This window comes from Staurois parvus, unplaced genomic scaffold (assembly GCF_062004578.1).
Source record: "Staurois parvus isolate SC_StPar_1 unplaced genomic scaffold, SC_StPar_1.0 ptg000857l, whole genome shotgun sequence".
Taxonomy (NCBI): Eukaryota; Metazoa; Chordata; class Amphibia; order Anura; family Ranidae; genus Staurois; species Staurois parvus.
In genome coordinates this window covers 414389-424933 of record NW_028318653.1, presented here as the reverse complement: position 1 = coordinate 424933, position 10545 = coordinate 414389, and the positions used below count along the sequence as shown (strand labels likewise).

The 10545-nt window shown below is 51.7% G+C and overlaps 1 protein-coding gene across 1 annotated transcript; it reads right to left on the bottom strand.

The window, feature by feature from the left end:
- Positions 1-7150: 7150 nt before the first annotated feature.
- LZTFL1 (leucine zipper transcription factor like 1) lies at positions 7151-8119 on the bottom strand. The gene has a single exon (XM_089655623.1). It carries the CDS (start codon positions 8032-8034, stop codon positions 7171-7173), a length of 864 nt encoding a protein of 287 aa, XP_089511749.1. The 5' UTR covers positions 8035-8119; the 3' UTR covers positions 7151-7170.
- Positions 8120-10545: the final 2426 nt, after the last annotated feature.

The following is a 10545-nucleotide window of genomic DNA, read 5'->3' as shown; positions in this document are numbered from 1 at the left end:
TAACATGACAACATGGGGGACATTGCAGGGGGGAGGGGGGAATACATTGTAACATGACAACATGGGGGACATTGCAGGGGGGAGGGGGGAATACATTGTAACATGACAACATGGGGGAGGATACATTGTAACATGACAACATGGGGGACATTTCAGGGGGGAGGGGAATACATTATAACATGACAACATGGGGGACATTTCAGGGGGAGGGGAATACATTGTAACATGACAACATGGGGGACATTTCAGGGGGAGGGGGAATACATTGTAACATGACAACATGGGGGACATTTCAGGGAGGAGGGAATACATTGTAACATGACAACATGGGGACATTTCAGGGGGGAGGGGAATACATTATAACATGACAACATGGGGGACATTTCAGGGGGGAGGGGGATACATTGTAACATGACAACATGGGGGACATTTCAGGGGGAGGGGGAATACATTGTAACATGACAACATGGGGGACATTTCGGGGGGGGGGGAATACATTGTAACATGACAACATGGGGGGACATTTCAGGGGGGAGGGGGAATACATTGTAACATGACAACATGGGGGACATTTCAGGGGGGAGGGGGATACATTGTAACATGACAACATGGGGGACATTTCAGGGGGGAGGGGAATACATTGTAACATGACAACATGGGGGACATTTCAGGGGGGAGGGGAATACATTGTAACATGACAACATGGGGGACATTTCAGGGGGGAGGGGGACTTCTTCAAGGCACTGTATGTATATATTTATTCACGTACCTGTTACCAGGCCACTCTGGTCATGTGATCCGGCTCCCGTGTCAAAGAACGGCAGCTGCAGGGGAGAAGAGGGACCACCGACAATGGAAGGGCCAGAAGAGCCTATGGGTGATGTCACCACTTTCATGTATTCCGGCCGGTCGGCAATCCCTCCTCTCCCCTGCTGACATAGGGAGATCACATGACCATAGCGGGGTGATAATGGGTAAGTACATGCATCCTTCTTACACGGGCTGGTCAGTATAGGTGATAGGAGGGGGAGGGGACATTTGTAAGGCTAGTTAGGTGTGAGTTGGCATTCTACTTGAACCCCTTCAGTGGAGGGACCACCTTGTATGGGCCCATTGAGAGGACCAACCTCTGGAGGTAGATAGCAATGTCCTCTCTGGGAAGATTACCTGAAGGTCACCCCATGGTACTGCTGGGGGCAGGGACACCTAAGAGATCCAGACATGGGGCAGGTGAGGACCTCTCAGAGCTCAGCCACCAATCCTATCCTTCCCATACACAGTACAGAGGATGGGGGAACACAGGACCGCATGGAGGATGTGGGCAGAGGAACCATCTACACGACACAAGGAGTACAAATCAGGAACAGAAACTTTATTGACATTACAAGAGGAAGAACAAATGTGAGCAGACAACCCTTGGAGGTCCATTTATATAAAATAACCCCCGTAATGTGTCTAATAGGTTTATTCCCTCTGATCATCAGCTCCATCTAGTGGCCATAAGGTGGTATGTTCCTGGTTGAGGAATTTCTGAAACATACTGCATTATGGCCACTAGATGGCGCTGATGATCAGAGGGAACATTATTATTTGTGATGGCCGAGAAACATTTACATTTTATATAAACAGAACCCCTCAGTGTACATACAGTCCCCCACAGGCACCCCTCAGTGTACATACAGTCCCCCCTCAGTGTACATACAGTCCCCCCTCAGTGTACATACAGTCCCCCCTCAGTGTACATACAGTCCCCCCTCAGTGTACATACAGTCCCCCCTCAGTGTACATACAGTCCCCCCCTCAGTGTACATACAGTCCCCCCCTCAGTGTACATACAGTCCCCCCTCAGTGTACATACAGTCCCCCCTCAGTGTACATACAGTCCCCCCTCAGTGTACATACAGTCCCCCCTCAGTGTACATACAGTCCCCCCCTCAGTGTACATACAGTCCCCCCTCAGTGTACATACAGTCCCCCCTCAGTGTACATACAGTCCCCCCTCAGTGTACATACAGTCCCCCCTCAGTGTACATACAGTCCCCCCTCAGTGTACATACAGTCCCCCCCTCAGTGTACATACAGTCCCCCCCTCAGTGTACATACAGTCCCCCCTCAGTGTACATACAGTCCCCACAGGCACCCCTCTGTGTACCTACACAGTCCCAACAGGCACCCCTCTGTGTACCTACACAGTCCCAACAGGCACCCCTCAGTGTATACACAGTCCCAACAGGCACCCCTCAGTGTATACACAGTCCCAACAGGCACCCCTCAGTGTATACACAGTCCCAACAGGCACCCCTCAGTGTATATACAGTCCCAACAGGCACCCCTCAGTGTATATACAGTCCCAACAGGCACCCCTCAGTGTATATACAGTCCCAACAGGCACCCCTCTGTGTATACACAGTCCCAACAGGCACCCCTCAGTGTATATACAGTCCCAACAGGCACCCCTCTGTGTATACACAGTCCCAACAGGCACCCCTCAGTGTATATACAGTCCCAACAGGCACCCCTCAGTGTATACACAGTCCCAGCAGGCACCTCTTAGTGTTTATACACAGTCCCGGCAGGCACCCCTCTGTGTATACACAGTCCCAACAGGCACCGTTCTGTGTATACACAGTCCCAACAGGCACCCCTCAGTGTATACACAGTCCCAACAGGCACCCCTCAGTGTATACACAGTCCCAACAGGCACCCCTCAGTGTATATACAGTCCCAACAGGCACCCCTCTGTGTATACACAGTCCCAACAGGCACCCCTCTGTGTATACACAGTCCCAACAGGCACCCCTCAGTGTATACACAGTCCCAACAGGCACCCCTCAGTGTATACACAGTCCCAACAGGCACCCCTCAGTGTATATACAGTCCCAACAGGCACCCCTCTGTGTATACACAGTCCCAACAGGCACCCCTCAGTGTATACACAGTCCCAGCAGGCACCTCTTAGTGTTTATACACAGTCCCGGCAGGCACCTCTTAGTGTTTATACACAGTCCCGGCAGGCACCCCTCAGTGTTTATACACAGTCCCGGTATGTGAGCAGACAAACCTCGGGGTTCTATTTATTAAAAAGAAATAGTGTGAATATCTCAGCATTCCTACAGCCATCATGAATAGTCCCTGTAATGTGTCTAATACGTTTATGTCCTATGCTCATCAGCTCCATCTAGTGGTTATGATGTAGTATTTTTCTGAAATGGCCTCATCAGGAACATGTCATGTTATGGCCACTAGATGGATCTGATACTCGTAGGAAATACACCTATTAGACACATTACAGGGATTATTCACACAGCTGTTTCTATGTGGACCCCTCAGTGTACAGACAGCAGTCCCGGGGTCACTCAGCACACCCATCACCACATCGTGAGCTGCAGCCCAGAGAAATAACAAAGGTTTCATGTGATCTCATATAGTATATCATCCATACAGTCCATAGGGGGCGTGTCCTCTCCTGGAAGTGACTGCACTGTCCACAGGGGGCGTGTCCTCTCCTGGAAGTGACTGCACTGTCCATAGAGGGGGGTGTCCTCTCCTGGAAGTGACTGCACTGTCCATAGAGGGGGGTGTCCTCTCCTGGAAGTGACTGTACTGTCCATAGAGAGGCTCCATAGAGAGGCGTGTCCTCTTCTGGACTCTGTACTGTCCATAGATGGGTGGTGTCCTCTCTTGGACTGTACTGTCCATAGAGAAGGGCGTGTCCTCTCCTGGACTCTGTACTGTTCATAGATGGGGGCGTGTCCTCTCCTGGAAATTACTCTTTACTGTCCATAGAGGGGCGTGTCCTCTCTTGGACTCTATACTGTCCATAGAGGGCAGTGCCTTCTCCTGGAAGTGACTGCACTGTCCATAGAGGGGCGTGTCCTCTCCTGGACGTGAATCTGTACTGTCCACAGATGGGGGCGTGTCCTGTCCTCTGTACTGTCCATAGTGAGGCGTGTTCTCTCCTGGACTCTGTACTGTTCATAGATGGGGGCGTGTCCTCTCCTGGAAATTACTCTGCACTGTCCATAGAGGGGCGTGTGTCCTCTCTTGGACTCTATACTGTCCATAGAGGGGAGTGTCCTCTCCTGGAAGTGACTCTGTACTGTCCATAGATGGGGGCATGTCCTGTCCTCTGTACTGTCCATAGATGGGGGCGTGTCTTCTCCTGGACTCTGGACTGTCCATAGATGGGGGCATGTCCTCTCCTGGACTCTGTATTGTCCATAATGGGGGCGAGTCCTCTGCACTCCATTGGAGCCCATGAGAAATATCTGGTACTCCCCCATGTGACCTCCAATGGCCAATCACCAGGCCTGAACAGGGTCACATGAGGGAGGGGAGGAAGTCAATAATCCTGGGTAAGCTCTGACACCACCCAGCACAGGTTTATGGAGGGTTTGGAGGAATGGAGAGGAGGGTATTGGTAGGTGGAGATGTTGGAGAAGACCTCCATGTCCTCCCGGAGTGTGGGGGAGATTGCCCATCTGTATTCCCATCAGGTGAAATTCCGAACCAGAAGAAAGATTTGGGGGGGATGGGTCATACAGATCCAGGGAGTCGGCATTTCATAGTCACTATGGGGTGATCAAGGATTAAAGAGCACATCGTGGGGACCTTAATGAAGCTCTGTGGTCCTCATGGCTTGACTGTATCAGCAAGGTGCTCTGAGGACAAAGATTGCAGGTTGGTGCCCTGGATCCTTCTCTGTGGCCCGTTAGATTTATGGGGGCCCCAGTCTGCCCTTGTTGGGTTTCTGAGTCCAGTGATGCAGCTCCGTGGCCCCTGCTGGGTGTGTCAGTCCCACAATATAGATCTGTGGACCCTGTTGGGTGTGTCACTCCCATAATATAGATCCGTGGCCCATTTTGAGTGAGTCCTGTAATGTAGATCTGTGGCCCCTGTTGGGTGTGCGAGTCCTGTAATGTAGTTCTGTGGCCCCTGCAGGAATGTCAGTCTTGCAATGCAGATCTCTGGCTCCTGCTGGGTGTGTCAGTCCCATAAAATAGATCTGTAGCCCCTGCCGGGTGTGTCAGTCTTGTAATGTACATCCGTGGCCCCTATTGGGTGTGTCAGACCCATAATATAGATCTGTGGCCCCTGTTGGGATGTCAGTCTTGTAACGTACATCGGTGGCCTCTGTTGGGTGTGTCAGACCCATAATATAGATCGGTGGCCCCTGTTGGGTGTGTCAGTCCCATTATATAGATCTGTGGCCCTTGTTGGGTGTGTCAGTCCCATTATATAGATCTGTGGCCCCTGTTGGGTGTGTCACTTTTGTAAGGTAAATCCATGGCCCCTGTTGGGTGTGTCAGTCCCATCATGTAGATCCGTGGCCCCTGTTGGGTGTGTCAGTCCCATCATGCAGATGTGATCCGTTGGATGTGTTTGTCCTGTAGCATAGCCCAGTGGCCCCTGTTGGGAGTAGCTGATGGTAATGGTGCCCCACGGGTCACAAATCACAGCCTGGGGCCCTGGATCCACCTCTGTTGAGGGTTGTTGGGCACATCAGCCCTGTAGGGTCGTTTTTTGGACCCTATATAGGCTCCTGGTGGTTATCTCAACCTAAGAAGGGCCACAGAGCTAAACTACAACACCAAGATACCAAACAGGGGCCAAGCAGCTACATAACTGAAGCACCCAATAAGGGCCACAGAATGTGACCTGTTAGCCTCAGACTTTAACCATACAACCTATGGCATAGGATCCAAGTGTGTGGCCCCTGTTGCAGTGTCAGTTTTGTAATGTAGATCTGTGGCCCCTGTTGGAATGGCTGCTTGGTTGAACTTCCCTGGAAAGTCAAATATCACAACCCAGGGCCCCAATCCTGGTGTGTGGCCCCTTTTGGCTGAATGGTTAAGGTACCCATGGGGGGGGGGGGGTCAAAGATCACAACTTGAGGCCTCAGATTCAGATTGAATTTTCCTGCCCTGTAGTATTGCCTGGGGCCCTGTATCCCTCTGTGTGGCCCCCGTTAGGATGGTTGTATGGGTGAGGTGCTCTGGGGACCCGGATCCAGCCGTTGAGTGTCTCTATCTTGTAGGGTATCCTGGGGCCCTGTTGGGTGTCAGTGTCTTGTGGCGTATTCTGGGCCCTGTTGGGTGTCAGTGTCTTGTGGCGTATTCTGGGGCCCTGTTGGGTGTCAGTGTCTTGTAGCGTATTCTGGGGCCCTGTTGGGTGTCAGTGTCTTGTAGCGTATTCTGGGGCCCTGTTGGGTGTCAGTGTCTTGTGGCGTATCCTGGGGCCCTGTTGGGTGTCAGTGCCTTGTGGCGTATCCTGGGGCCCTGTTGGGTGTCAGTGCCTTGTGGCGTATCCTGGGGCCCTGTTGGGTGTCAGTGTCTTGCAGCGTATCCTGGGGCCCTGTTGGATGTCAGTGTCTTGTAGGGTATCCTGGGGCCCTGTTGGATGTCAGTGTCTTGTAGCGTATCCTGGGGCCCTGTTGGGTGTCAGTGTCTTGTAGCGTATCCTGGGGCCCTGTTGGGTGTCAGTGTCTTGTAGCGTATCCTGGGGCCCTGTTGGGTGTCAGTGTCTTGTAGCGTATCCTGGGGCCCTGTTGGATGTCAGTGTCTTGTAGCGTATCCTGGGGCCCTGTTGGGTGTCAGTGTCTTGTAGCGTATCCTGGGGCCCTGTTGGGTGTCAGCGTCTTGCAGCGTATCCTGGGGCCCTGTTGGGTGTCAGTGTCTTGTAGGGTATCCTGGGGCCCTGTTGGGTGTCAGTGTCTTGTAGCGTATCCTGGGGCCCTGTTGGTTGTCAGTGTCTTGTAGGGTATCCTGGGGCCCTGTTGGTTGTCAGTGTCTTGTAGGGTATCCTGGGGCCCTGTTGGGTGTCAGTGTCTTGCAGCATATCCTGGGGCCCCGTTGGGTGTCAGTGTCTTGCAGCGTATCCTGGGGCCCTGTTGGGTGTCAGTGTCTTGTAGGGTGTCCTGGGGCCCTGTTGGTTGTCAGTGTCTTGTAGGGTATCCTGGGGCCCTGTTGGGTGTCAGTGTCTTGTAGGGTATCCTGGGGCCCCGTTGGGTGTCAGTGTCTTGTAGCATATCCTGGGGCCCCGTTGGGTGTCAGTGTCTTGCAGCATATCCTGGGTATCCATCTGTTGGGTGTCTCTGTACTCCGGGGCCCTGTATCCCCCCGTTGGGTGTGTTTGTCTCATAATGTGCCCCCTATCCCCCCCGTGTGGCCCTCAGTCCTGCGTCTCGTAGTTGGACAGCTTCCGTCGGAGCTCCTTGATCTGCTCGTTCTTCTTGCTCAGCATGTCCTTCATGTTTCGGTAGGCGGCGGTCTCCTGGAACTTCCTGTCCAGCTCCCTCTCGGCGAGGGCCAGTTGTTCCCGCACCCGGAGGAGCTGGTGTTTGGTGCCGGTCAGATCCTCCTCTATCTTCCTCTGGGAGGCACTGTGCTCCCCCACCGTCTTCTGTAGCTCCACCTTCAGGCTGCTCAGGGCGTCCTCCAGCTGGGTGACGTCCCTCGGGGGCGGGGCCTCCTTCTCCCGCAGGCGGAGCTCCTGGAGGGCGGTCTGGGCGTGGTTCTTGTCCTCCAGGGCGGAGGTGACCCGCCCCTCCAGGGTTCGGAACCGCCCCCTCAGCTTGTCGTTCTCCTCCTGGAGGCGGGCGATCTCGGCGTGGAGGAGCTGGGCGGGGCCATCGATGGGGGTGAGGCGTGGCTTGGGGGCGGAGGAAGGGGCGGGGTCCTGGCCTCTCTCCAGCTCGGCCACCCTCTCCAGCAGTTGGCGGTTCTCCAGCTCAGAGACGTCGGTGTGGAGGGTCAGGTGCCAGTGCTGGGCCTGGAGGAGGAGCTGCTGGAGGAGGAGCACATTGGTGTGGGCGGAGTTCAGCAACTCAAGCTCCACCTCGCTCAGGACCGCCCCCTGCAGGCCGCTCAGCAGATCTCTCACCTCCTCCGCCGTGTACGTCTCCTCCGTCAGCCGGCCCTCCAACACGTCCTGGAAGCACGAGCGGACACTCTTCACCCGCAGCTGCCGCTTCCCCTGAGCGAACCGAATGTAACTCATCACCTCCGCCCGGTGCGCCTCGTTCAGTTCCGCCATCTTCTCTGCGGCCTACTCCGTCACCATGGACACCGCGTCACCTGACCGGAACTACGCGTCTCCCCGGCAACCGGGAGACGTCACCGCCGGGGAGAGAGAGACGATTGGCTGGAGGTTGGGGAAGCCACAAGTCGTTGGAGGACGAGACGTTATTGGCTGGAGAGGAGAGAAGAGCTGGTCTGCTATTGGCTGGGGTCCGAGCGGGTCATTCCAGATCATTGGAGGAACGACCCAGTGTGAGTGACGTCATTACGGACGAGACGTTATTTTATAGCGCAGTGGATAGAGGTGGTTTATTATTGGCTAAACGGAAGGCGAGAGCTCATTGGAGGAACGATTGAGAGTGATGTCACCAGTATCAGTATGTTATTGGATAACACGGGGAAGAGCTGGTCTGCTATTGGACGGAGCCCGAACGTGTCACTGAAAGGCTACAGCTCATTGGCGGACGGTCCTCTTTTCAAATACGGTATCAATGGCAAGATATTATTGGCTGAAGGCCGGTAAGCGCCATTTTCGTCTCCATGGAGACTGGAGACTCCGTGACCGGCGGGCCGCTCTGTGTTCGCGTCTCCTAGGCAACCAGTGAGGTCACCGCCCCTTCTACCCTCAGTATTATCCGGCCCCCTTCTATCCCCTCCCACCCAACACTGTAATGGGGATTGGCTGTGCCGGACCTTCACTATGTGTGCCGCTACGTCACTGTGAGCGCCGGGGGGGAGGGGGGTGGGGGATATTATTATTTTTTTAGTTATTTTATGTAATTTTTAAAAAAATATGTATTAGTATTATTTCTATATTTTATTTTTTAATGAGTTTTAAATATTTTTTATTGTTTTTAATCATTTTTACTTTTTAATTATTATCTTTATTTTTTTTTTGTATTTTTATTTATTACTTTTTTTGTGATTTTAATCTATTTTGTTTACAAAAATTTTATTACCTTGTTTTAGTAATTTTATTTTTATTTCTTAAATGTATTTGATTAATTTTTAAGTTTATTCATTTCATTTATTGACATTTTTATTATTTGTAATTTTTTTTACTTTTTTTAGTTTTTTTTAATGTTCTTATTAATTTTAATTTAAAATAATATTATTATTTTTGTTTTATTCTTTTTTATTGTTTTAATCATTTTAGTTTAATTTTATTTCTTTCATTAAATTTAAAATTTTTAAAATTCTTATTATTTATTTGTACCCTCCTGACATTTGGGGGATATCTGTACCGTCCTGACATTTGGGGGATGTCTGTACTATTCTGACATTTGGGGGATATCTGTACTGTCCTGACATTTGGGGGATATCTGTACTGTCCTGACATTTGGGGGATATCTGTACCGTCCTGACATTTGGGGGATATCTGTACTGTCCTGACATTTGGGGGGTATCTGTACTGTTCTGACATTTGGGGGATATCTGTACTGTCCTGACATTTGGGGGGTATCTGTACTGTCCTGACATTTGGGGGATATCTGTACCGTCCTGACATTTGGGGGGGATATCTGTACCGTCCTGACATTTGGGGGATATCTGTACTGTCCTGACATTTGGGGGATATCTGTACTGTCCTGACATTTGGGGGGTATCTGTACTGTTCTGACATTTGGGGGATATCTGTACTGTCCTGACATTTGGGGGGTATCTGTACTGTCCTGACATTTGGGGGATATCTGTACTGTCCTGACATTTGGGGGATATCTGTACCGTCCTGACATTTGGGGGATATCTGTACTGTCCTGACATTTGGGGGATATCTGTACCGTCCTGACATTTGGGGGGGATATCTGTACCGTCCTGACATTTGGGGGATATCTGTACTGTCCTGACATTTGGGGGATATCTGTACTGTCCTGACATTTGGGGGGTATCTGTACTGTTCTGACATTTGGGGGATATCTGTACTGTCCTGACATTTGGGGGGTATCTGTACTGTCCTGACATTTGGGGGATATCTGTACCGTCCTGACATTTGGGGGGGATATCTGTACCGTCCTGACATTTGGGGGATATCTGTACCGTCCTGACATTTGGGGGGGATATCTGTACCGTCCTGACATTTGGGGGATATCTGTACTGTCCTGACATTTGGGGGATATCTGTACTGTCCTGACATTTGGGGGATATCTGTACCGTCCTGACATTTGGGGGATATCTGTACTGTCCTGACATTTGGGGGGATTTGTACTGTCCTGACATTTGGGGGATATCTGTACTGTCCTGACATTTGGGGGGGATTTGTATTATCCTGACATTTGGGGGGATTTGTACTGTCCTGACATTTGGGGGGGATTTGTACCGTCCTGACATTTGGGGGGATTTGTACCGTCCTGACATTTGGGGGGGATTTGTACCGTCCTGACATTTGGGGGGGATTTGTACCGTCCTGACATTTGGGGGATATCTGTACCGTCCTGACATTTGGGGGGGATTTGTACCGTCCTGACATTTGGGGGGATAGCTGTACCGTCCTGACATTTGGGGGATAGCTGTACCGTCCTGACATTTGGGG

Coding starts and splice junctions, on each gene's coding strand:
- LZTFL1 (XM_089655623.1), bottom strand. CDS start 8,034: ATGGCGGAACTGAACGAGGCGCACCGGGCGGAGGTGATGAGTTACATT.